The sequence below is a fragment of the Phodopus roborovskii genome, unplaced genomic scaffold, assembly GCF_943737965.1.
Source record: "Phodopus roborovskii unplaced genomic scaffold, PHOROB, whole genome shotgun sequence".
Taxonomy (NCBI): Eukaryota; Metazoa; Chordata; class Mammalia; order Rodentia; family Cricetidae; genus Phodopus; species Phodopus roborovskii.
In genome coordinates, this window is record NW_026125052.1 from 22,664,288 (window position 1) to 22,691,825 (window position 27,538).

The following is a 27,538-nucleotide window of genomic DNA, read 5'->3' on the forward strand; positions in this document are numbered from 1 at the left end:
ATTAGTCAGAGCCTGCCATGGTGTGTGTAGATGGAACATAACATCAGAGGGACCCACAAGGCAGGTCAATGGGGGAGCGAGCTGCAGACGGCCAGTGCCTGACCTGCTGTCCGAGTGAGACACCATCTTCTTGGCCCTATAAAGGCATCCCCTCAGTACCTCTTACTTGTCCCCCACACAGCATCTCACCTTCCCTGATGACAGACCCAGAAGAGGGTCTGATTTTGGCCAAGGAGTTTTCACAATTAAGACAATCATGCTACATTCTGAACTGGGCTGTGAGCTACACCCTGCCTGAGGCTCAGTAGAGTCTGAGTCTGAGGTAGGCATGCTCTCTGCAAGACAGATGCTGTCTTAGAGGTGGGAAGGGTTAGGCTCTGCTTCCAAATCATTAGCTGGTCACCTCCAGTATAGCCTTCTAGTTTGAGCCCAGACACGTTATTGGTAGGTCTTTGACTCCTTATTCAAAACTATTATGGGGCTAGGGAGATGGCTCAGTGAGTAAAGGACCTGCCATGCGAAAATGAGGATTTGAATGTCGACCCCAGAATATATTTTTAAAGAAGCAGAACATGGCAGTGCATGCCTGTGATTTCAGAACTAGGAGGCAGAGGAAAATCCCTGGATAGGCTTGCTAGCATAATCGGTGAGCTCCAGGGTTCATGGGGTACCTGGTCCCAAAAGATAAAATGGAAAGCAACAAAGACACCTGTGGGAGCTTCTGGCCTCCATACATTCACATACATACGTGCATATTCTACACTCACATATTCATACAGGCAGGCATACACACATATGTACCCATGTGTGCATACAACATACTCTTCTATTGCAGATTTCAAGATAATGCCAGGAGAACATATGTATATATGTATGTGAATAAACATATAAATTCAAACCATTGAGCCCATTTAGTTGTTGCTTGTGTGAATATTTTTTTTTATGGCTGACCACTTGGGATTAGATGACTATTTAGGGTGCTCATCTCTAGGGGATGCTAATTTTCCCCCTCTCAGCAGCATTTAGTCACCTGTAACTACTTCTAGGGGTGGTGTCCCACGTGGCTTCCTCCATGCCCTGTGGCATGTCAGTTGGTATTGTCATTGTTAAGTTTTGAAGCAGCCATACTGTAGCTATTTCACTGGTATACTTTCCCTAGCATACCTATACACAAATATCCTCTTACTTTCTTTTCATGGATCCTTGGTGTTTCTTACAGTATTTTCAAATAAGACGCTTAATCTGAATTCTCTGTTTTTCTGACCGCTGCAGACACCTTTTTCTTGGTAGCCAGCAGCGTTCCCATTTAGGGCCAGAATGCCACCAAGACTTCTTCAGATGGATTCATAGGTCCTTGGGTGCATTCAGAGTTGCTTCCAACATTGTATTCTAATAACTAGAATGGTAGACTGCCAGGCAGAGGGTCTCTGTGCACACCAGCTCTTTTCTCCTCTGAATTACTCCTGAGGAACAACATACCAGGCGTGGGATTATACACCAAAGACGTGAGCGTGTTTATGTTCTTGCTAGGACACTTTAGCTCACTCTGGGGCCTCTTCCCAGATAATTGCCTACTCTCAAGCCTTGGTGCAGAAGGCAGGTCAGCGGTGACAGGTTATAATTACATCCATCTTCCTTTCTAATAACACTCGCTACTACAATGTGGGGCAATCTGCTGCCTAGGTACTTGGTACATGGCCATTTCAGATTGCTTCTCTCCCCTACTGCCCCCATTCCTATGGCTATTTTTAAATGTCTACAAATCTGGACGCAGTGTTCTGAGCTCAGATCCCCATTAACAAGCTTTTGTAAAGAAAAATTTCTGAACGTGTTGTACCCCATATCCCACTCTAAGAGCTCTGAGCTTTAATAAGACAAATGAGGTGATGGTTCCCACAGTACAAAATGATTCTTGAATCAGTTTCTAACAGGCAGTGGGTAAGAGCCCTGCCATGTTGATTTGCAGATTGCTGTGGACCTGGACACACACACACACACACACATACACACCCCATTTGGGGATACACACACACACCATTTGGGGACAAACAGATGCATGCACACGCACCCACAACCACCCACCCACACACACACACACACACACACACACACACACACACACCCCATTTGGGGATACACACACACACCATTTGGGGACAGACAGATGCATGCACACACACCCATAACCACACACACACACACACACACACACACACACACACACACACAAACACACACACACCATTTGGGTTGAAGCTCCAGTTACTGGGACGAGGCACCCGATGCTAATAAACAGCTCTGGAAAGAAAAGAACACATTGATGAGAGAGCTAGTTCCCTTATGACAAATACTGTGAACACTTGGAGACGAAATATGCTCATCAGAGGGCCACATGAGCACTATTAATGCCCCTCCCCAAGCAATTATGTTTGTCAAGCCATTCAGAAACTGGATGTAGACTCAGGCTATTCAGACTTAATGGGCCCACTTGGCTGCTGACAACTGATAAGCCAAAGGCACATACAATTGCCACCAGCCACCTTTCCCAGCTCATCTTTAGCCTTTTACAGTTAAGGAAGACAGATTTAGTGCCTAACCTCTCAGACAAGCTCATCATAAATCTTCCTTCTCAGTGCCTGTATCTATTTACTCCAATTGCTGAGTCCCTATGGCTGTGGGTTGGAGTGACACCCATGGCTGGGTCACAGATACACCAGCAATTCACTTCCCTTTACAAGGCTCTGATTGGAACTGTGCTCACTATTTGGTAGGCAGCCAGGCGAAGATAATGTGGAACAAAAGTTGTGGCCTGTGCCCAGCATGTTGGAAACCTTGCAGGTGTCATTTTTGAGAACTATCCCCCTTTTTTATCCAAAATAGAGACTTAGAGGGATGCATGGCTAAGTGGCTCTGAGAAGTAGTCTGGGGAATCGGCCAGAAGGTGTACAGAAGCTTCGGGTGTGGGTACAGGGGCAGTCCTTAGAAGGCCTGGATACCATCTCAGGGTCTGCACACAAGACTTGTGATGGTCCATCCTATCAACTTGATGAGATTCAGAATCACCATGGAAACAAATGCTTGGGCACTCCTGTGCAGGTTTCTAGCATTAGAAAACTGGTACGAGAAGACCTGCCCTAAATGTGGGTGTTAACATCCCATGGGCTAAGGCCCAGGACTGAACAGAAACGGAAAGCCAGCTAAGCACAGGCCTTCGACTCTCTCTGCTTCCCAACTAGATACGATGTGATCTGCAGTCTCCAGCATCTGTGTCTATGATGGCTGTGACTAATACCTTCCTTAAGCTGTTTCTGTCACCACAAGGCCCAAGGGAGACTTCCTTCCTGGGCTCCTCACTAGACAGTGCAGCCTAGGAAGTCCTGGGGAGGGAGGCAGGCAGGTTGGTGGGAAGGAGGAAACGTGGGGGGAAGGAGGAAAAGTGGGGGGAAGGATGGAAGGGAGGAGAGGAGAAAGCAAGGACTTGGCTGCGGAACCCTAGTCTCCTGTCAGCCAGCCAGGAGTCAAGGCACAGACGCTCTTGGGAAATGGAGTGTCCTAGCTGCCATATGCAGAGTGACTGCTTGTAATGAAGGCAGGGTTTGTTTTCTGGACTTGAGATCTCAACATTCAGGAGCAAGGAGGGGCCTAGACTTCGCTTTGCCCATGTGATCAGTAAGGCTCGCAGGCAGCTGGTAATACACAGCCAAATTTTGTTGTCAAAATTTTCAAGAGGGGAGACTGACTTCAAGCACAGGTCACCCATGCTTCCCCATCTCTGTGCCATGGGACAGTTGAGCCTGTATAACCTGCTTTTCCGTGTTTATGCACTGAGACAGTCTACCCAGGAGGAATGCTCAAATGGGGGGGGGGCGGAATAAACAAACAAACCACTCTATGTCACTCAGATCTTAACTGACTGAGGAACACTGATCAAATGCAGGCAGGTGTTTGCATTTGTTTCCAGTGTCTCCTAGACATGAAATAATGACAGACATAAAGGACAGGTTTCTTATCCTAGAGTAAAAGCCTTGAGATGACAACTGTGTCCGCATGGCCAGAAGATCTCTCGCCGCTTTGCTACACTCCAGCCTCACTGGTGGCTTCCCTATAGTTTCTTTCCTCTTAGTGCATCACTAACATATATTTTCCTTATCTTTTTTCCTTCGCTAAGCTGTGAGCTGCCTGAAGGTAAGGGTTTCTGTCTACTTTATCCTCGCTGTACATAGGGAGACTTCAGTGTGCAAATAAATGATGGCGATGGATAAATGTATCATTTCAGGATGGTGGGCATTTTCTCCCCAGAAATATGTATGTCTGCACTCAGCATGGGTGCTTCTGTGCATTCTTCATTATTAAGGTTCTTGGCTCTAAGGTCAAGGTCCCTAGCACTAGCTCAGAGTTCTAGGAAAACAAACAAACAAACAAAAAAACCAGCCAGCAGCAGAATTGTTGTGTGAGCCAAAAGAGAAGGCCCCATACGCTCCTATGTTTGAATATTTGGTTTCTGGTTGGTGGAAGGATTGGGAGCTGTGTGGCCTTGTAGGAGCAAGTGTGAATCTGGGGGTGGGCTTTTCTATTCCTCGTTAGCTCTCTCTGCCTTTTACTTGTAGGTAATGGTGTGAGCTCTTAACTACTGCCCCAGCACCATACCTGCCTGCCTGCCACCAGGCTCCCCATCATGATGATCATGGACTCTGATCCTCTGGAACTGTGATCCCCAAATTGACCTCTTTCTTGTATAAGTTGCTTTGGCCATGATCTCTTACCACATCAATAGAACAGTGACTAAGACAAGAATAAAGCCAGAGATCCCTCAAGGGTTCGTTCACCAAACCTACTGCTGCCACTTAGGCCTGGTTCTAGAATATTCCCTGTGCCATGCCCCAACTCTCTCTTCATCACTGGCTGAAATGAGATGTGTTAGTGGAGGGCTCTGAGATCGTCAGAGAGAAAGGAGGGGAGAAAGCTGTCCTCAGATTCTTGAATGACTGGATGGAACTCACTGCCCTCATCCACCCCCTCTGCCAGGGTACAGAGGACCATATGGAGAGTGTGAAGCAGCCACTGGCATCTGGGGGTTGTTTATTAAAGCAGTCCGGATGTGTTGCTGTGGCTCAGTTCCTTAAGCCATTGCACAAGGAAGTGCCATGCTAGGCAATGCACTTAGTTCTCAGATAAATTTTTCTTGCCTTGGGAAGTTGAGCCTTGCTGGGCCTGGGTGAAAAGGATACTTCCTTGCCAACAGTGAGACAGGAGGGGACAGGGAGGGGCTACCTGTGAGTTTTACTGCTTTCTTCCTTTAATAATAAGTCACAGTCAGCAGCTGGGATGATTTCTGTTGACCAACTCAATCCCAGTTCTGAGATCCTGGCAAACTCACAGTGGCCACTGCTATCATCAGTTTGCAGGGCGCTCAACATGGTGGCTACCGTGTCCACACTCTAGGCTGTTACTTTCCATTTGGAGTTTTTATGATCAGTGATCAGGAGATTATCGTCTGCTCTCCAGAGGTTCCCCCCCCCTCCCCCTGGGACAGGGATTTGGAGTGGCATCTGCCACACTGCACTCTCCTCCTGTCATTACTGTCTCTGTCTAAAGGAAGTCACACCACATGCGACAGCCACAAACAAATGCAGACATGCAGTGAAACATTACCTGCCCAGCCAGCATCTCATACAGAAGCACACCGTATGCCCACCAGTCCACGGATTTTCCATATGGCTGGTAAGCGATTATCTGTGTGGAAACAAACACATTAGTTATGTATCGCAGTCACTGGAAGAGCTCCTGTTGGGAGAGGATGAGTCAAGCAGGCAGGCATGTAAACACAGAGGGACACCACCCAAATTTTGTTTCAGGATTCCTCTTCTGGATTTACTTGGAGATGTTGCTGACTGTCTGAAGGTACATCTACTTACCCTCGTGGTGAAAAATAGACAGTGCAGCGAGTTGGATTTAATGGTTAAAAAACACAAGAGGGAGCTGGAGAGAAGGCTCAGGATTATGAGCATTTAATGCTCTTGTAGAGGATGTAGGTTTGGCTCCCAGAACCCACATCGTGGGCAGTTAGAAGTGTCTGAAATTCCAGTTACAATGGATCTGATGCCCTCTCCTGCCTCTGCTGGTACCTACATGTACATGGTGCACATACATATATTCAGAGGTACACACACATAAAATAGAGAAATAAATGAATCTTTTAAAAGTAACACCAAGGGAGTCCGTATACTTTTGGATGGCTACAATGGTTAGTTTAGGGATAGCATATTGATGTTCAGTAAGTTAATTTCTACTGATTTATCCCCTGATGGTTGCTATTCTCAATAAGAATTAACTAGTAAGAAAATTTACAGATAGTATCATGCCAGCCTGCTAGCCTATTGTTAGTTACTTTATTCAACAGTAGAGTATGGGGGCCTGGAGAGATGGCTCAGTTAAGAGCACTTGTTGCTCTTACAGAGGACTCAGGCTAAATCCCCAGAACCCACAAGGTGCCTCACAAATGTCTGCAATTCCTGTCCCAGGATGTCCGACCTCTTTTTATGTTCTCCGTGAGCACCAGGCATGTGAGTGGTACAGGCATAACATTCACAATACAACATTTTAAAATATAGTAGGTCAGGTACATCTCTGCAAAAACCTTTGACTATTTCTGCAGGACAAATTCCTATGAGTTGAATTTTTGGGTCAAAGTAGTTCTTTTCGCTTCAGAAGTAAAGCTCTGGACACACTGCCAGACTGCTTGTGGGGCAGCACAATGCATCCTACCCGGTTGGCAGCAAAAGAGTTGAGTCCATGTCCCTGAATTCTCAACAACAGCACTTACTGCCATTGTTTCCCAAAGTGCCTATTTGATGACGGAAAGCGATATTTCAATAGTCTTTCTATTTTCATTTTATTCACATGGGAATTAGACACCTGTGTTTCTCTTTTTAATAAGCTTCCTGATTATTCTGACTGGCTGGCCCATCCATTCATTCTTTTGGAGACTATGGGAAGTGCTAGGGGTACTCTGGAGAAAGGACAAGATTCTTACCCTCACACAGGCTACAGGGTCTTTTTTTATTGATTAATGAAAGTTCTTTATATCTTAAGGATATGCATCCTCTGTTGTGTACTCATCACAACCCATCAATGTCTTATGTTTTGTTTAGCATATACCCTTTGATGGTTCAAGATTTAAACTTTTAAATAGAAAAGCTTCTGGGTAATGGATGGAGAGAGGCCGTGTCAGGCTTGTTTGTCTGCTGCCATGCTGAGATTCTGGATTCTCATGGTCTGGATGGAGGAGGGTTGCCTGACCTCTGCTTGCTAGTGGTGAGCAGATATCCACAGTGGCAAGCATTAGTAACTAGACTCAGTTATCCCTCTGCTAACAAATTGCTACACCTCACCTTTTCTTCAGAACCTGTTTGGATCAAAGAGAGCAATAAGCACTCTCTTCAGAGAGTGAAAATCCACTTGCTGAACTACGTCACATGCATCGTCTCCTGCCACATGATGGAGAGACATGGCTATTCCCCTTTTATAGATTAGAAAACAAGGCTCAGAAAGCTAACAGACTTGTCAAACCCACTCGGTGATTAAGTGGCTTGTGAATGCTGGTTTGTATTTTTAAAAGAGGATTTTGTGGTTTTCAAATATGTCTGTGCTGGACTTGGTAAAATATTATCAAAGGGTGTTGAAGTTAAAGGGGCCTGAAATGATTTCCTGGTTTAAAGTATAGTGGTATAATGGTGTTTGGAAAATAGTTGCATAAGTTGCACCTCTCAGCATGCAAAGGCAGTTCCTACAATCTGTGCTATTTACTGTCCCATGGAGCTGATGTTGAACCCAGGAGGTAGCTGGATAAATGAGGGATTTAGACTTTATTTCAGTTCAGGGTCTGGCTGCTCTGCAGCCCAGGCTGGCCTCCAACTCACAGCCTCCCGAGTGCTGGGATATTAGCACGAGTCACCATGCATGGCAACTGTTTATTTCATACTCTGTAAGCCATGAATAACTAAACAGTTCAATCAGCCAGACTCCTGTGTTCACATGATGCTAAGTCATGTCTGATTCCAGAGAGGGAGGAGTAATGAGCAAAGGGGTCAAGATCATGCTGGGGAAACCCACAGAAACAGCTGATCTGAACAAGGTGTGGGGGAGCTCATGGACCCCAGTGTGACAGCTGGAGAACCAGCATAGGACTGAACCAGGCCCCCTGAATGGGGGTGTCAGTTGGGAGACCAGGGCAGTCTATGGGGCCTTTGGCAATAGAACAGTATTTATCCCTAGTGCACAGACTTTGGGAGCCCTTTCCCTATGGAGGGATACTCTCATCCTAGATACAGTGGGAGGGCCTAGGCCCAAATGATGTGACAGATTTTGATGATTCCCCCATGGGAGGCCTTACCCTCCCTGGGGACTAGATGGGGGGTGGGATGGGGGACTGGTGGGGGGCATGGGAGGACAGGAGGGAGAGGGAACTGGGATTGCTATATAAAATAAGATTGCTTTTAATTTAAATAAAAGGAAAACAAAGATCTCTAATGAACGAAAACCCCAGGGTAAAAGGGAAATGGTAACTAGGATGTCCTTCTTGAAGACAGGTGATCAGACCCACAGTCCTACGATGCTGTCTAGGGACATGCTGTCCAGTGGCCATCAGCATGTGTTTACTAACCATACAAGATATAGCCAGTCTCAACTGAGATATCTGAAGTTATGAAATAGTTATAAGATTTTGATAATTTCATTTAAAAAAAGGAAAATAACTCCTCAGCAAATTTTATTTTTTTTTTAAACTTTGGCTATACTGGGTTACATAAGCTACAACAAAATCAGTTTCATGTTTCTTTTGTCACCATTAAAAACCTGACTGCTAAGTGCAGCTATGATTTATACTGCATTTTCAATGGGTGCTGATGGTTCTGGGCCCTGAGAGTCTGCCAGTCTCCACAGCTCACTCGGGTCCTCTGACTTGAATTGACCTCGGGGGTCCAGCTCTGAGCTGGACTAGATTCAGAAAGCGCAGAACAGCTTTGAGTCTCTGGGGTCTGTCACCAGTGAGGACAGATGCAGGTGCCCCTGGCATTTGTGGGCCGAGGGAGGCTTCCAGCCAAGCCTGGGCTGCCTGATATGCCGCGAGGCCCAGGGCCAGGGGCTGCCATGGCAATTTGGCATCTCATAATGGGGCAGCTCACAAAAGGAGGCCAGCTTGGCGAGAAGGTCTAGAGTTGGCGGGTTTCCCTGCAGCACATGGGAGGTTGAACTTTGGCTTTGAAGACAGACCCCAACCGGGCCACTGTCACTCCTTCTACAGCCATTTGTCACTGTGATCACTATGATTATACGTATATGAGCCAATTGCTTGGGGGACTGTCAGGATGTTACAAATGGGTGCCTGTCTTGTAGAAGTGAGGTATGAATAGGCTTTCTTCCAGAACGGGCACAGAACCAGGGCACGAAAGGACCAGGGGTGGCTTCTCATTTCCCGTTAGGCCAATGGGCCCAGCAAAGGCTACTGGAAGACCATTGGTTAAAGGCCACCCAGCCTTCTCCCATCTGCAGAGGCTACTCCTGGCTTAAAGGCATCCCAGAGTAGTTGACACTTTAGATGATGCCTAACTTCTGACATGTCAGAGATGGGAGAGCTTGGGAACACTGGGATACTACTGGAAGTAACAAGCACTATGACCAACATCACCACCACAGGCTAGGGTCTTTATCTGTTGATCCATCTAGACCTTCTGAGGCCTATTTCAAAGGTGAGGAACTGAGGAAGATAGGGGCTGTGTAGCTTGCTCATGTGTATAAGCTAGGAAGTGGCAAGGCTGGTCATGACCCTTGGTCATCAGATGGCTTCAGTGGCTTCACTTTTGACCATTTTAATATACTGATTGTCTTGGCCGAGGCTGGCTTGGCCGAGGCTAGTTTCCTAGACATGTCTTGGGAAAGCCAGCTTGGTAGAGGTACCTCACTCTAAAGCTTGGTCAAAGATTCAACAGGAGCCAAACAGCTGGGAAACCACTCTACCTTCCTTGCGTCTGGCATCCTGCCTAAGGATAATTCCACAGAGTGTGAATATTATTATTATTAGTTTGTTTTTTAGAGACGGGGGTTCTCTGTGTAGCTTTGGAGCCTGACCTGGAACTTGCTCTGTATACCAGGCTGGCCTCCAACTCACAGAGATCCACTTGCCTCTGCCTCCCTAGTGCTGGGATTAAAGGTGTGTGCCACCACAGATCAGCCCATTCTTATTTTTGTAAAAGGTCTACCCATTGTCCAGGGTACATTCTTTAATAAGTGAAAGGTCTGAACACACACACACACACACACACACACACACACACACACACACACACACACACAGAGAGAGAGAGAGAGAGAGAGGATAGATGATAGATAGATCAGAGTGAATCTACTCCATAGGCACGCATAAATTAAAAGGGCCTCAGGCAGCCAGGAAGTGGTGTCTCACACCTTTAGTCCCAGCACTCAGGAGGCAAGTGGATCTCTTTGAGTTTGAGGGTAGCCTGGTCTACAGAGTGAGTTCTAGGACAGGCCCCAAAGCAATACAGAAAAACCTTGTCTCAAAATAACAAAGTGGTGAGGCTCTGGCCTGCTGGGATACTGAGATTGAATGGAAAGAGCTTGGAGATGATATAAAAAGTGTTTTGGAAAGAATCCTAAGCCTAAGAACAGGAAAGTGATGTTTCCAGGCGCATCAGTCTATAAGGTCAGGAAAGTCCTCAGGGCCCCTGACTGTCCCCTTTGGCTGTACCAGGCATGAGACTAGAGGGTGGCGTACTGAAGACATTACAGCAGGGAGAGCAAGGGCCAGGCTTCCCAGTGAAACTCCACTGTGATGACCCATCTGAGTCCAACACTCAATAGGAAATGTACTGGGGCGAGAGGGCTCTGAGTGCATCTCCTGGAGACCAGCTCTGTCATTCTGGCTTTTCCCAGCTGTGATCCTGGAATCCCAGACTCTGCCTGGTAGGTATGTGGTAGGGATGAAATGGCATTGTGCACACTCAAGTGTGCTCACGTCAGGTAACTGCAACACATGTCACCCACAGTGCCTGGCATCAGACATAAGGACCTGTCCCCAGGCATGTGGGTGAAAGGTATTCAGGGCAATAAAGTCAATCTGGCTCAAGGGAGGAGAGAGTAAGGCAAGTCCTCAAGGCACATTGAACACTCTGAAGTGATGATTGCCACTTGGACATTGAAATTATCATTAACTCTTTCAATTCAGTCTCTTAACAAATGGCTATGTCTCAGACACTACTTACAGCATGGAACACAGAAGTGATGAAGTAACTACAAAAGACACACACACACACCTCCTTCAAGCAATTGAGATGAGTTCCTGTTACAATGTTACTGCCCACTTCCTCCTTCTCTATCTGTCACCATTTATGGCTGACAGGTCTTGTCTTTTGGGTGGGCATTCTGCTAGACATTAGGGATAATGGCTCTAACTGGGGAGATAGACGTGACACTTACTCATAGATACTCAGAAATGTAGTATCTATGATCACAGATATTAGAATATTATATGAGAAATATTTATAATATTTGTAATCTCCAGAGGAAGAAATGCATTATGTGAGAACAATGGATATGATCTGGCTTAGAAGACTGGGAAATACAGAAAGTATATTTTCTATTAAGACAGAAATGATGCTTCTGTCTATGGCTGAAGTGAACAGACAGTATGTCTATTTGGATGGGAATCATCTTCCCATCCAAAGGGAGGGACAGACACTTGCTATGACAGCATGAGGACTCTTAGGTTTAGCCTCAGCCCCTGTACAAAAACCTGAGTATGGCCTTGTATGTGCCCACAATCCTAGTACTGTGGGAGGCATGGGCAGGAGGATTGCTAGGAACTGCTGGTCACTAGCCTAGCTCCAGTTTTGGTGAGGGATCTTGCCAAGGGTATAAATCTAAGAGTGATAGGACAAGGTACCACATGTCTTCCTCTGGTCTCTGTGTGCATGCTCACACGACCGTTAAGTTTTGAGTTGGTTACACTAGACAGAATAGAAGCAACAGATGTGGATTTAGGGACCGGGGCTTCTGAGTCAGGACAAGCTCATGTAAGTCACAGTCCGTCCTGAAAGCTGTACTTTAAGAAAGAAATTGTGATGATGCCTCCCCCTCCCACTTTACAGATGTCACACTAAGTTCTTTAAAGAGCAGGGTTATAGCAAGGACCTAGCAGACAGGAAGGAATACAAAAGCCTGAAGCTGAACAGAAGTCTGTCCTCAGTGGTGCCTCTTAAGATTACACAGGACTACACAGGGCAGAAACCAATGAGCCTGGAATCAAATGCATTGCAAGATCTCTGTGGCCTCTCTACAGGGGGCTCCTCCATGGAAGGGGGTCGGCCTTTTGGGATTCATAGCCCAGCATTCCCCTGCAGGACCAGCACAGAAACTCCCCTTTGAAGCCCAGGGAACCACTCAAAATGTTAAATGCACTTCAGGACACAGTAACTACTTCCATAGTAAAGACTCCAAAGAGTTAGGGATGAGGTCTGTGTCTGAAGACTTCCCAGAGCTGTGAGGGCTCATGTCCGGCAGTTCTTTGGAGATGGAAGAGCAGAGAGGAACATGCATGGAGAAGGGGCTGCTCAGTGACCCTCTTGCTGACCATGAGCCTTGGGTAGGCCACTGCCCCTCTCCAAGTCTCCTTTTTCCTGGAAAAGCACAACTAGCCTCGGAGCACTGGTGGATGGGTGTGGGCATTAACTGAGGCACCAGGTGTGAGCAAGAGGACCACACCAGGAAATGAAGCTGCGCGTTGGTGGTGCACGCCTTTAATCCCAGCACTCATGCACGCCTTTAAATCCAGCACTCGGGAGGCAGAGGCAGGTAAATCTCTGTGAGTTGAAGGCCAGCCTGGTCTAGTTCCAGGAGAGGCTCCAAAACAATACAGAGAAACCCTGTCTCGAAAAACAAACAAACAAAAAACAACAACAACAAACTAAACACAACAAACCAAAAGCAAAACCAGGAAATGAATAAAATGCTGGCTATGGCTCTTGAGACACCCACTTCCTCCCACTGTTACTTAGGCAATTTCACAGAGGAAGAGGTGAAATACAGCTCGGAAATCCCTGGCCCATTTTCACAGGATTTAAATAAATCTCTAAATGAAGAGCCAATTAATGTAGGCCCCTGCGTACCCAGAGGGTACTGAGCGCTGGAAATGAACTTGTGCCTGTGTGAGGAGCTCACCGGCTTATGTGGGGGGTGTAATGTGTGCTCAGGATGTCATCTGAGGCCGAAGCTGCAACTCTTTTCAGGACAATAGGCACTGCGGGGGGGGGGGGGGGCAGCTTATTCCTGACTGCGTGCCCAGACCTACCTTATTTGGGTCTCCAGAAAAACGAACCAAATCTCTATATCATTTCTTTATACACTAAATAGAATTGATGACCAGATCAAGTAGCAAATGGTGTGCTTGCCCTGGTCTAGGCATTCACCAACACAGAGAATCTACTGGGAGGTGGGATGATGGAGAGGGTGTGGTCATAGGTGCAGACTAGTCGGGGTGCCAGGACCCCGGCTTGCTCTCTTGCCTCCTGGACAGGTTGCAGGAAGCATCCAGGTGGCAGGGTGGCATCCGTGGAATGGGAACCCGTGGTGGTCATCTGTTTCATGTGTAAGAGAATCCTCCCTGAATAAACCTCACTTAACCTGTCCTGAGTCCAGTGAATCTTAATTCCCACTCATTAGATTGGCTCTGAGGCCAGAGAATTTGGAGATGAAGAGTTGCAGGAAGGTAATAAAACACATGAGGTCGTGTACCCTATGCAGTTCACAGATGTCCCGAGGAGAGTCACACAATTTAAGGAGGACACCAAAGGAAAGCCTGATTTAGGCTCTTTAAGTGTTTCTCTGAGGGAGAACAGAGATTCATTTCTGTTCAGATCCGGAGTCTATGGACCATGATCCCATACAGACAGAAACCGGCCTCTGATAGAAAGAGAACCTCGCCCAAATTCCCAAATATTGTCTATAAATGTTTGTTTTCATTTAAATGGACTTGGTTATATAAAATAAATAAATAAATAAAAGAAAGAAAGAGAGCCTCGCTGGCTTTATCATTCTCTTTCTTTAATCAAGCACTTTTTTTTTAAGGCCAGGCGTGGCCCACGGTCCATGACAGCTGGAGGAGGCTTGCTAGGGCTGTTGCTCATCTTTATTCTCATTTAGCCTCTTTCTGTTAGCCAAGTGCCAATTTACTGCCTGACTGCTTGGCTGCGTAGACCACGAGAGCTGTTTTCTCACTGAGATTTTTAATATTTTTCTTTTAATTGTCTATACCTCCTCACAGCCTTTCCCTGGAAAGGTCATAAGGCTGTATGTGTGTGTGTGGGGGGGGGGGGACCTGGGAGGACTGGGAAGTGAATGTGATTGGGGTGTGTTATGTGAAATTTCCAAATAATCAATAAAAATATTATGTTAAACATGTTTTTTATTATTCATTCCTCAACCACTGTGTGTGTGTGTGTGTGTGTGTGTGTGCACGCGCGTGAGTGCGTGCATGCGCGTGCATGGACATGCACATGTGCCTGTGGAGTCAGAGGTCAACACTGGTCCTCAATCTCTCTCCATATTATTGAGTCAGGCTCTCTCACTAAACCTAGAGCTCAGATATATATAGTTAGACTAGCTGGCCAAAAAGGCCCTAGGATTTCCATTTCCTTCATCACTAGTGTTATGGAAGTGTGCTATTGTGGTTGGCTTTTACATAGATTCTAGGGATCTGAACTCAGGTCTGCATGCTTGAACAATAGGCACTTTACCTACTCATCCATCTCCCCAGTCCCTGAATGCTCATTTTAAATTGCTTTTCTCCCATGACTCTAGAGATGATAGAACACATGGGAAAAAATGTATGGGCTCTTGGGTCAGGAGGTTAGGGTCCACATCCAAATCTAACTTTTCCTGTAACCAGGTGTATGATGATGCTGGGGAAGTCACAGGAACTCACTACATTGAAAACGACATGCTCGGGGGACTTGAGACGGAGCCAGCACATCACGGGAGAGGTGCTCCGCCCACCTAGCATAGCCCCTGTGCTAGCAAGGCTTGAGGATGTCCTATGCGTGGCACACTATAAATGGTTTCTTTCCCATTGCAGCAAGGGTACACAGAAGGACACTGGCCAGTCACTCCTTCAAGGAAGGAGGGGAGACAACGCTGGTGAGGTAGGCATTTTAAATCGCCTTTCTCCCAAACAAGGCATCAAGACTGGCAGGGAAGAAGCTAATGGGAGAGGAGGATGGGAGAGCCCTCCTAGTGTGGCTCCAAATAATGAAGCAATACCTGTGAGGGAAATAGGCCCAGGATCTACAAGCACCAAAGAGGGCGGGCACTGTGCAGATGACTTGTAAGGATGTAAAGACTCATGAGATGAGACCCTTGTGGTCCTGGATGGCCTCTGAGCTTTGGGCTTTTCCCAGGTTTCTGAATTACTTCCTTCTCTAGAGCCCCTCTCTTTCTCAGTAAATGATCGCTAGCTCCAGGTCTATCAATATCCAGTGTAACTGGTCTAGTACTTTGTTCCATGACACGAGAACCCAGTCATCTCAGAGGGTACCCCTGTACTGTGAGCCATGCCTCTCAGGCTGGTACTCAAGAGATGGCAGAGGTGCGTGCCTTGCAGGACTCTTGCAGACAATTCTTGGTATGTTGGAGCAAGGAGAGCCTTCACACAGCCTCTAGAATTATTTTCTGATTGTACCCCTTCTATGGCTTTTCATATTTACTCTCAAGTCATATCTGAGTGACATTTTTCACCTTGACCCCTCTCTCCCCATTAGGGAGATGCTACGGTATGAATCGATTTCAAGGTTTTTGAACAAATACCCATAAATATTTCAATCTTTGCTTTGCCTATTAGGGAAAATGCCATCTAAGATAATTATTTCGCTTCTGCCTGACAGGAAGATTTACACAGACGACAAAATTAGTTTAACCTCTGAGCAAATTCTGAAACCTTGAACCCATTTGGTCTTTCCCAAACACTAAATATTCTTGGGGCCATGTGTGTCCGATGTGTAAAGGCTTGGAGGGGAACGGGCGAGGCAACTGATCTTCCTAGGCTGCATTGCCTACATTTTCAGTGAAAGTCAACTGGTCAGGGAGAGAAAGCTGGACATTGCCTTTGGCCCCAAGCATGTCTTCTCTCCTGAGCTGTCAGCACTGAAGGGTGGGAGCGAGCCCTGGAGATAACATGCTTGGCATAGTGAGTTTCCAGTGTGAGCCAGTGCTGGGTATGATGCCCCCCCCACCCTGTAATCACAGCACGGGGCCAGGAAAGGCTAAGGAAGCCAGTGCTCAGTATGGTGGCCCTGCCTGTAATAACAACATGGGGCGGGGCAGGGAGGGGGTTAAAAAGTAGGCAGCCTGGGTATTCTACTTTCCTGTTTTGTTGTTGCTACAAAGAGCAGCTTAGGGGAGAAAGGGCTTATTTTAACGCAGTGTTCCCGGTTCCGGTCTGTCACCGTGGGGAAGTGGATGCAGCAGGAACTTGAAACAGACACATCCACAGTGGACAGCAAAGAATAGATGCACACGCTGTCATTGTCTGGTACTTGGCTTATCCTCTCCACTCTCATATAGCCCAGGACCCAAACTTACAGAACATGACTAGCCACCACGGATTGGGTCTTCCCATGTCAAACAACATAGCCAAGACAACCTTCCATGGGCATGCCCACAGCATGACCCAATCTAGATAATCCTTCCCCGGGAAGCTCTTTCTAGGGCAATGGTTCTCAACCTGTGGGTCACAACCCCCAACAGGGGTCACAGAGCAGATATTCTGTGTATCAGATATTTACGGTCCAGGTCGTAACACTATCGAAATTATAGTTCTGAAGTAGCCATGAAATAACTTTATGGCTGGGGGTCACCACAATATGAGGAACTGTATTAAAGGGTTACAGCATTAGGAAGGTTGAGAACCACAGTCCTAAGGGAGTCTAGATTGTGTCTATATTGACACTGGACTATGTAGCAGGACCCTGTGCCAAGGAAACAGATAAGAATACAGTCTGCACATGAACGGCTTGCTTAATGTGAGTGGTGTAGAGGTCTGGAGATGGTTTGAATGTGGGGTTGATGCCTAATTCTAGCATTTCTTAGCAATTTAGCTTTAGACATATTTCTATGGTCTTAATCGCTTCATGTGAAGGAAGAGCCTGGTGCTAACCTCTCTCAAGGGGTTTGCCTTGAGGACTAAGGCAAGAGGAGGTGGTAGTGGGGTGTGGGTTGGGTTTGAAGTGTCTAGTGCATGCTAAGCTAGCCACACACAGTAGTTGCTGCTCATCAGAGAACTGAAGAATGTAGCCTTCAGAACCCAGGGTACCCATAGCATGTGCACATCATTCTCTGTGTACGAAGAGTCCCCAGATTCCCAAAGGATGCCTGGAATGTGCTTAAGTGTGTTTGCTAGTAGAAAGTGTCCTTGAAATGATTATGTGCAGCTGAAGGTCTTCCTCCCTCAAAGACGGCCAGGTCCAAATCCTCAGAACCTGTGGATATAATCTTCCACAGTCAGGACTTTTCAGATACAGCTTGAGGTCTAGAGATGTAGAACCCAATGTAGACTAGTTGAGGTTGTGATAATCACAAGAGCTGTCATGGGAAGAAGACGGGTAGAGTTGGAAAAGTCACAGCAATCACACGATCCTGTCGCTGTGTGGATGGTGGAAGAAAGCACTATGAGCTGAGGCATAGTAGAAGCTTCTACAAGCCAGGGCATATAGCTTATAGAGGTGGGAAAAGCTGAATGGGCTACCCTAATATGCCCTCTACTACATACACAAACCATGGAACCAACCATGCTTTTTTAACCCTATCAACTGCAGTCTTCTTCCTAGATTAGAATCTGAGCACCATGTAGTCAGAGTCCTCGTCACTCCAAGGATGCCAAGAACCACGATGGTGACTGCCTTCTCACTCAACATTTACAGGCAGATTGTATATGCGAGCAAATCCCCCCAGTTTCAGTGTCTCTGAAATCACTATGGCCACGGGCATGCAGGATAAATAGTTTATCATGCAGCCATCCCACAGACACATAAAACAAAAGCAGGAGTTCCGTGAAATAGTGCTGTGTGAGATGGGCATGTCTATGTCTTTCCCCTATTTGAGCATCATTTGTCTACTTTAGTTTACCTTGTGTCACAATCCGTATATGACCTTGCATTCCCTGTTTGTAGATTGGAAATACCTGGTGATCCTTACCTCTGGGGCAATGTAATCGGGAGTCCCACAGAAGGTCCTGGTTGTGACTCCATCCATCATATGTTCTTTGCACATGCCAAAATCGGCGATTTTGATATGTCCTTCTGAATCCAGCATGACATTGTCCAGCTTCAGATCCCTGTAAGGAAGCAGGTGACTGTCAGGGGCCCTCCCATCACATGACTTGATTTGCTTGGAGCTGGTGAAATGGAAGGATCTTTGCCTAGCTCAGTGGCACTTGTGTTGTAAGTCCCTGGAGACCAGACACCAAGGAATTACTGTGTCCTTCCTTCTCCAGAGCCTAAGACACAGTAGGTATTTAAATGCCAAGTAAGTAATAAATGGTTGAATTACTGATTCCTAATACCTTTTGTGGCTTCAAATCCAGGGATTCCACATTATCAGGTTTGGGGAGATTACAGGCACTGGATTTATTAATATCCTACACAGAAGTGGGGATACAGACATACATATAGGTACCCCAAGTGACAGGTTCAGAGCTACCTTCCATGAACCTCTGTCTTCCATGTCTCCCCTATCCTGCCTGAGCCAATGTCTTCTTAATTATTCAAGGCATTTTCTTTTTTTGGTACCACAGCCCCAAAGCATTTAATTCAGCAGTCCCTGCTTCCCATCTTCTTCTCCTGCTGAGTGACTAGAACGGCAGTCTAGCTTCTGTCGCTCTCTGTCCTCCATCCAAATAAAAGGCAGAGGAAGGTGCTGTCAGCAGAGTAGAAAATGCGACAAGCAGGAAGGAGACATGTAACATCTCTGAGCCTAGAAGTCATGTGGCTGACTCTAGAAGTGGCTCTGGTTTGCCCCAAGGTTGCGGGGGCAGATGAGCCTCAGCAAGTTTGCATTCCTGAGGAGCTGTGGACTCCACATCCAAAGTTCCCATCACAGAATTGGTTCCCTGCCCACAGTGGCTCCCCAAACCCCCTCCATCGTTCTGCTGCACGAAGAGCTCTGAGACACACCTGTAAATGATTCCTCTTTTGTGGAGAAAGAACAGGCCGATGGAGATCTCCGCTGCGTAGAATCTGCAGAACAAAGTATACTTCAGACATCTGGGTTTGGGGCTTTCTGGATATTTTAACTTAAGTTTGGTCATCAGAGAGATATGAGAGAGAGAGAGAGAGAGAGAGAGAGAGAGAGAGAGAGAGAGAGAGAGAGAGAAAGGCTGACCGACCAATTGACAGACAGACATAGATACCCCAGAAGTCTCTGAGATCACCCTGCATGTGTGCTTTTCACAGCTGGCTCTGCCTGTCTCTCTATCCCACAATGAGAAAGACTGATTTTTCTTGTCTGTGGAAAGGGAGAAGCTCATTCACTCCCCACATGATCATTTCTAGTATGGCAACTCAAAGGGTGACTACTTGTGTGACACTCCTGTGTTAGGAGTGCGGCTGAGTGGGAAAAGTTTCCATTCTCCAATACATGGCTGAAGTAGATTTCAGTGTCTGAGAAGGCAACCACTCCCAGAAGACAAAGCCTAGGGCTGCCAAGTGCTCCAGCTCCTTTATTCATTTGCTGAAGTGCTGGATGGAATAAATGGGCCATGCACCATGATTCATCATGCCTGCGTTTGCCCTTTTAAATAATTCACAATAAAAACAGTCATTACCATCACTTCAAAATCATTAATAGGTTAATATCTGGAACTCAGATTAAATGCAGAACAGTGTTTTAGAATTTGCACAGCACTGGGGAGCCTTGGAAGTCCACAAAGCCACAAGCACGGACTGGGTAAATACACCCAGAGGCTTAAAATAAACACAGTAGCCGAGGAGCGGAGAAAAGTTGAAGACTGAGTTCTTAGTGGGGTTGCCCCTAGGGGCTGGCAGGGGAGGCAGGGATGGAGCAGGGAGCGGAGAGATAGATAAGATCACAGGTGATTTTTGTGTTGTTTTCCACGTTTCCTGTACTTTTTAACTTTTCTGTAACACAAGCAGAATGGAAGGGTATCAGATGATGCCATCCAGTGGCTTGGTGACAAAAGGTGGCTATCCTGCTACCTCTACTTTCTGGCTCTGGGCTTTTGAGCTTTATTTTACAATGCAAGCTCCTTAAAGCTCTGTGGTGTACAATGAGGGGATAAGGGCAGGTGTAAAAATGCATTGGCTTCTTAGTAGAAATAAAAGCAGAAAAAAGCCCCCTTGATGGTTTTTAAAGCTTTCGATTAAAGAGCTCCCTGTCTCCCTGCCTGCCTGCAGTTAATCTTTCTAGCACAGATTACCCCGCACAGGCCCTGGATTCCTCTATGTTTCAGATCACAGTGGGCCCCAACTCTACTGGGTCAGGCCCACTGCACTGTGGCTCCAGGTCTAGGTATGGGAACTGGCACTCTGCTGGTGACAGTGCAGGCATCTGTTTCCCTCCCCCCCTCACCCTGTGGACGACTCCTCCACCGCCACCTGGGGCCCATTTCTCTACCCCTGCATTCCCATAGGTAAGGAGCATCCCAGTGTGATGGTTCAAGATAAGCTTCTGTTGGGATCCTTCCTCCTCAACAGCTGCGCTCACCCCAGCCTGAGGTTTCCTTAAAGGGTTTCCTTCTCTTGCCCAAGCCACCAACTTTTGTTTTTCCTCTTCTAGAACATTCATTAAAGATAAAGGGTTAATTCCAGCTGATTCTTCTTCCCTGCAGTTTCCCACAGGCCCCCTTGCACCAGCCCCAATATCTTGAACTTCTTCCCTCAGCCAGTGGGCTCTGTAACGCCTTCTATGAGGTCAAGCTCTTCCCTCTGCCATCTTCCTTAGCTACCCTGCCAGCAGGCTCTGCATCTGTCCACCTAGCCCCTCCCCACCCCACATCACCTGAGCTGCAGGCCATTCCCTGGACTTGGCTCCCATCTCTTCTCAGCCTTTCTTTCACCTCTGGGCTGAGTATTCCCCATCTTCCAATTCTGGGATACTAGTGGTACCTTTGCTTACTTGTACTCCAATCCTGGGGTATTAGTGGTATCCTCTTTATACTTGTATGGTTTCAGCAATGTGTTAAAATAGTTGGATGGCATTTCCAAATGCCACATGAGGATGTGGACTCCCCGAGGGCTGGGTCTCACATGCCTTTCACACTCTTTCTGGATACATAGTGAGTGCGAATTACCATCCACTCAATGAATGGTGAAGTAGTCCATCTATAGAGGCATTAGTAGGTGATGGGGAGGGAAGGCACCAGCATGTCCAATTTGCTGAGAATAGAATCAGCTGGTCCTTAGAAATATCATTATACATGGGTCCTGTCTGCGTGTCTGCTACTCTGGGAAGTTTCAGTGCTTAGATCCAAGTGAGTAGAGTCACCCCTGGACATTTTATACAGGAGTTCCCAGTTGGGAGTTTTAGGCTGCCTGAATTGCAGAACTCAATCAAAACAGAATAAACCAACAACAAAAAGACCAATCCACAATATTAATAAAAAATAAAAAAGTACTCACACTGCTTGGGGCTCCTTAAATTTCCCTACTTGCTGAATGTGGTACATGAGGTCTCCACCGTTGACATATTCCATGACGAAGTATAGCCGGTCCTGTAGACCAAGGTTCGCACATGAGTAGGGCTCCTCCCCAGCAGAGCTGGTCTAGTTTGCTTTCTCATGAGCAAATATGGAGTGGCATGGGCAGATCTGCTCTGCTGGGCACTCTTCCAAATCTTTTCCTGGTGATGGCGGGGGATACATAGCTCACCCTGTGGCATGGGGCCTTGGGAAGGGTAATAATGTCCTTTAATAACCCTGTAGATGATGGCTGACTGAGAACATGCCTGCTTCCTGGTTTTATATGTGCCTTATTACCATAAGAGCCCCCAGACATTCAGCCTAGTTCTCCCAGTATAGATCATGTATCTCTAAGCTAGTGGTGGTGTGAAGATTCCACATGGGCCCGCCATTTCATCTTAACCTGTGTTATTGATGGTGCACATGTGTAAAACCTGGCGAGGAGGAATGCCATGCTGATGTAGTAGCATGCTTAAATGGATGTTTCTGAAAATATATCTCTTGGGTTAATGATATTTAGTGGGAGGGGAGGGGAGCGCCACAAATGGAAATTTTAATCAGTATTCTTTTGCCTCCATAATGTGTTCAAATATTGCTTTTTTTATAAAAATCTTCTCTGTCACTGGTATGCTAAGCGCTGGTCCCACGGAGGGCATAAATCATGGAGCCAAGTAAGTCGGCATACTTATGAGGACATTATGCTGGGACAGATGGGAGAGAGCGGGGAATTTAATGAGGAAATAACCAGCAGCACAACAGGGCAGGTAAAAGCTGACCTCTGCTCGGGTCTAGAAAACTCTCCACTTTTGCAGAGGTTACAAAGCATGGAACTGCAGCCTGGGGAGGGAGAGACGATGGAGCAGGTGCTCGAAGCCAGGAGTGGCTTTGGGAGCTCTACTCTATCTTTAACGACATCTTCATTTCTTTGCTTTGCAACTTTCCAGTGCTGCCCTAGTGTCTGTGGGGTCAGGAAACAGGGTTGAGGTTCAGTTCTCCCTCCCACCTTGCCACTAGCTCTTTCTGGTGTTCCAGGAGAGCTGGAGCAGCTGACAGGAGCAGGTGTGTGGTGGCTGGGAGGTGGGGGTGGGGGTGGGGTGGGAGTGGGGGGTGGGAGGGATACTGGGGCAGGAGCGGACCAAGTGACCAGCGCAAGGCTGACACACAGTGGCCAGTGACGGCTCTGCAGCCTCTCAGCACAAGCTGTGCCCACAGGGATGCCCCATTGTGAGACTTTGCCCATCCAAAGGCATTTAGGGTGTTTCCCACAATTTTAAAAGAGGGACATAATCATGGACCCATTTCTGACCATAGCCCAGGTAACGAGAGCTTTGGAGGAGGGGCACCGGACAACTGTACCTCATTTAAAAGGGGGCGTGGTGGGGGACACCTGCCTGCACTGCCACGTTGTGGTACACATTTGTTTGTTTGTTTGCTTATTTACTTATTGATACAGGGTTTCTTTGTGAAACAGTCCTAGCTGTCCCAAAACTCACTTTGTAGATCAGGCTGGCCTAGGAGTCTCAGAGATCCTTCTGCCTCTGCCTCCTGAGTGCTGGGATTAAAGGTGTGCGCCAACTCACTGTGGTATATCTTACTGTGTATGTTTCTGTGGTGAATGCAAAGCCCCACAGTGCTTTGGTATATGGACTTTTTTCCTTTTTAATTTTACTCTCTGACAAAGATCACAGTTGTAGGGTGTTTTATAAGGACTTTTTTTCAGATAGTAGATACAGGTTTTGTATGTCTCTTGTAACTCATCTTGTAACTCCTAATCAAAGTGGGGATGTGGCTGCAGGTGACAGGGGAGAGGATGGATGTGGCTTTGTCCTTAGAAAGTGACTTACAGATGCTGAAATCTGAATTTCACATGCCAGGAAATATTATAATTTGGATTTATTTCTTGTAACTTTTTACAGCTCATGGATTGCAGGACAGGACACAGCTTGCCATTCCTGCTGTGTCATTCATTATACAGGGACACGCTCCTTAGGAAATGGAGTAGCTTGGTGTTCAGTCAGTGCTCTTTAAAAACAGGGCTGCCCAGGCATGGCCGTACACACCTTTAATCACAGCACTTGGTGAGGCAGAGTTTGAGGCTAGCCTGGTTTGCTAAAAAAAAAAAAAAAAAAAAAAAAAAAAAAAAAAAAGGCATGGCTATGAATCTGCAGCTGTTTTGTGTGAGTCTTAGTGTAGGGCTTGCATGAAGAAGATCTCGTTCATACAGCCACTTCCAGGTCCCTAATGAAAACCCAGATCCTCCTGTGTGCAAGCCCTTTATTTAAAGTAGTTTAGTGTTTGTATGTAATCCATGCACACATGCCTACTGAACCCAATAGATTACTTATATCTAACACAGCATAAACACTACTGTAATGAAGGATGTGCAGCGGCAGCCTGCCTCCAAAGGGAGCTGAGTTCAGTTATCGAGATGAGAGGGTCTTGAGACCGCACCCCAGCCCCCAGGCAAGGGGGCGGGCGTGCGTGCGTGTGCGCTGCCGTCTTACCACTGTCTGGAAGCAGGAGTGCAGCTGTGTCAGGAACGGGGGCTTGTCTAGCAGGGCCAGGACCCGCTTTTCCACCATGGTGCACTCCACATCATCGTCCTGGATCACCACGTCCTTCTTCAGGATTTTGATGGCGTACAGTTCCTCTGTCCCCTTCCTGTCCGCGAGCATCACCTGGGGACGGAAGGAGAGAAGGCTCAACACTGGTGGGCAGACATCTGGGAGTAGGAGTGGAGGTTGTGAGGAGCAAGGGCAGGAGACGGTTCAGCAACGGTTGGCGCAAGTCTGAGAGTGTGAGATGAAAAAAATGCTAAGGCATTTGGTATGGTTTCATTATGGGTAGCTGTGCTTAAAGTCCTCGTGTAGACGTCTTGGTCCCTGGTGTGGCAATAGCGGGACGCGGGGGACCCTGTAGGAGCTAAGTTCTAGCTTCAGTTCTGTTGCTGTGATAAAATACACTGACAAAAAAAAAAATTAATCAACTTAAGGGGGAAAGGATTTATTTCAGGGAACAATTCCAAGTTACCGGGCATCATTGTGGAGATGTCAAGGCAGGAATGTCAAACAGCTGTCACAGCACAGCCATCTGGAGCAGAGACATGAATATATACACACTCGCTTGCTTGCATGCTGGTGCTCAGTCACTCTCGAGCAGTCAGGCCCACCCTGCCTAGGGAATGGTGCTTCCCACAGTGGGCTTAGTTTCTCCATATCAATGAACTTAAGTAAGACAAGTTCCAAGCCAGTGTAGACAATCCCTCATTGAGACAATGAAAGCTAACTATTAAAGGTCCTTAGATCATCGCAGGTGTGCAATGTTCTTGAAGGGCACTGAGGGACCAGGGTCACGTTCTTTTTTTATTTTGCTCCCTGGCTGATTAAATGATGTGGTTCATTCCAACACATATTCCTGCCATGATGTACTATCTTGCAAGAGGCCAAAAGTTAATGGGACCATTCAGTCATGGACGAACTGAAACCTCTAAGACCATGAGCCAAAAAAAACCCTCTTTCTCTATATAAATAAACCACCTCACATAATTCAGTATAGTTACAGAAGGCAGGCTAACATAAACTTTACATTTGGATTTAAGTATTGCAAGATACCACAAGTTAAAATTCCTTCATCATTCATAATCCTTTTTAAAAGTATCCAGGTTTGTAGACAGTGTAGGATATTAATATACACAGTTGCTATTTTGCCTGGTAATGGGGATATTTAATATTCTTTAATGGGATTAGTCTGGAATTATCCATATTCATGTTTTGGAAACATCCTGAGAGTAAATTGTAACCTTTGCAACCTTGAAGGCCAAGAACACAAAGGAAAAGGCAGGCTCACAATCAATTCATGGGTGTTTCACAAGGTTTAGGGTCACAGAGGCCAAACGATACACAGACTGAAGTCCACACAGCCCCATTGCATGGTCTCAGTATGATGATCACCCAGGCTTAGGGCAAGTTCATGTTCTATTTTCATTGTGAGAATTAATCATTCTGCTAGCATTTTGGAGCATGCCTTCTAGTCTGAATACTGGGAAATGGGGGGCACCACAAACTCTGTGGCATTTTATGGGTTATAGCACGTGTGTGTGTGTGTGTGTGTGTGTGTGTGTGTGTGTGTGTGTAGGTGTAATGTGTGCACCCACCCATGTGCACATACTTGCATGTAAGTACACTGAGGGACCACATATGTATGTTCATGCTGGTTTAGCTTCAGGCATCATCCACCATTTTCCTGTTCTTTTCTTTTCCTTTGTTGTTTTGAGGAAGGGTCTCTTATTGCACTTGAACTGACCAAGTAGACTAGGTTGGCTGGTCACTTGGGCCTCAGGATCCACTTGTCCCCAGTGCTGGGACCGTAAGCGTATGCCAGCACACCTCACACAGGCTCAGATCTACTTGTAAGTACTTCACTGACTGAGTGATCTCCCCAATCTCATCACAGTTGTTCAAAAGAGATTTATTTTATTTCTAACTGTGCACATATGTGTAGGTGTGTGTGGTGGGGTGTGTGCATGTGAGCATGGGTGCCCGTGGAGGTCAGAGATGCTGGATGTCCCAGAGCTAGAGTTCCAGGTGGTTGGTTGTGAGTTGCCTGGAGGGCGCTGCACCAAACACACACAGGCTCTCTGGAAGGAAAGCAAGTACTCTTAACTGCCGAGTCATCTCTCCAATGCTGTTTTTAACGACATCCGGATTACCTGAGGGATGTGAGTATATGATCTAACCCTGAGCAATACTGATGAACATTTATGCATAGCTCCTCCCTTCTTACCTTCCCGAAACTGCCCTTGCCCAGCACCATGAGGAAATTGAAGTCTGTGAGTTTCACTCTGTCAAGGTTGTTGGATGGTTGCTTCCTGTCTTCTGAAGGGCTGATGACTTTGTTACCAGCAGGGCCGAGCTTGGCTTTCTGGAAGACACACAAACACAAAAAGCCACTGGTCACTTTTTTTGCCCCCATGGAAAGAGTGACAGAAACCAGCACACAGTTCATAAGCCGGATGTCAGCTGTGAATGGTGGCGATAGGCTGAGTAAAAGAAATGGAGGGTAAGGGGTGATGGTCAGCGGCTGTATGCATCCCCTGGGGAGATCTACAAAGGGAAAGCTCTTCACCTAGGAACAGCTCTGGACAGGGAAGAGAGACTTCATTTGAAAGAACCTGCCCATGGCAGGTGAATCCTAATTCTGGCATGGAAAGCTGACTGCTTGAGGGTGAAGAGTGTCTTGAGATTGCTAACATAATCAAGGAAATGAGTCTGTGAGTGGATGTTTTTCTTAGTTGTAGGTTTTGTAACAAAATTAATCCATATGAAGGAAATTTGTACCCAGGCAGAATGTTCTCCAGGGAGGAGCTGCCTAATTGGTGAGCTTTGGGGATGATTTATTGCTACTTTCAAGAGAGCAGGAAGAATGGGGCTTTTTCTTTTTTTCTTTTCTTTTTTTTTAGTTAAGAGTTAGATTGATGAAAAGAAACAGTCAGCCCCTGGCATCTGCATTCACATCAGCCTGGAGGACATCCAGTAAATGATGCTATGGGACCAAAAGCAGTTTTTGTACATTGCAGTCACATCACATGGCAACCCTGGAGAGAGCCACTGGTGTCAGACTCTCTCGGAGAGTCCCGCTCTCACTGCCAATGAGGAAAAGGAAGAGGGCTCGGTGAAAGAAGACGCAAACGAGATGCCATGGGAGCGATTTCAAAAGCAAGCACAACTGCTTTAAATCACTGCTTCTCAACCCGTGGGTCTCAAGCCCTTTGGGTGTTGAATGACT

General features: G+C 46.6%; 1 protein-coding gene across 2 annotated transcripts in view; it reads right to left on the bottom strand.

Annotated features, from left to right (window-relative positions):
- Positions 1–27,538, bottom strand: part of Prkca (protein kinase C alpha) — a 369,460-nt gene that overhangs the window by 16,782 nt on the left and 325,140 nt on the right. For both annotated transcript variants that reach the window (XM_051179526.1, XM_051179531.1), the window contains exons 9-14: positions 26,537–26,674; positions 24,259–24,432; positions 21,696–21,787; positions 19,233–19,295; positions 18,256–18,394; positions 5,653–5,733 (exon numbers count right to left, since the gene is read on the bottom strand). In XM_051179526.1, the coding sequence (XP_051035483.1) occupies positions 5,653–5,733; positions 18,256–18,394; positions 19,233–19,295; positions 21,696–21,787; positions 24,259–24,432; positions 26,537–26,674 (687 nt within the window). The remainder of the gene's footprint in view (positions 1–5,652; positions 5,734–18,255; positions 18,395–19,232; positions 19,296–21,695; positions 21,788–24,258; positions 24,433–26,536; positions 26,675–27,538) is intronic.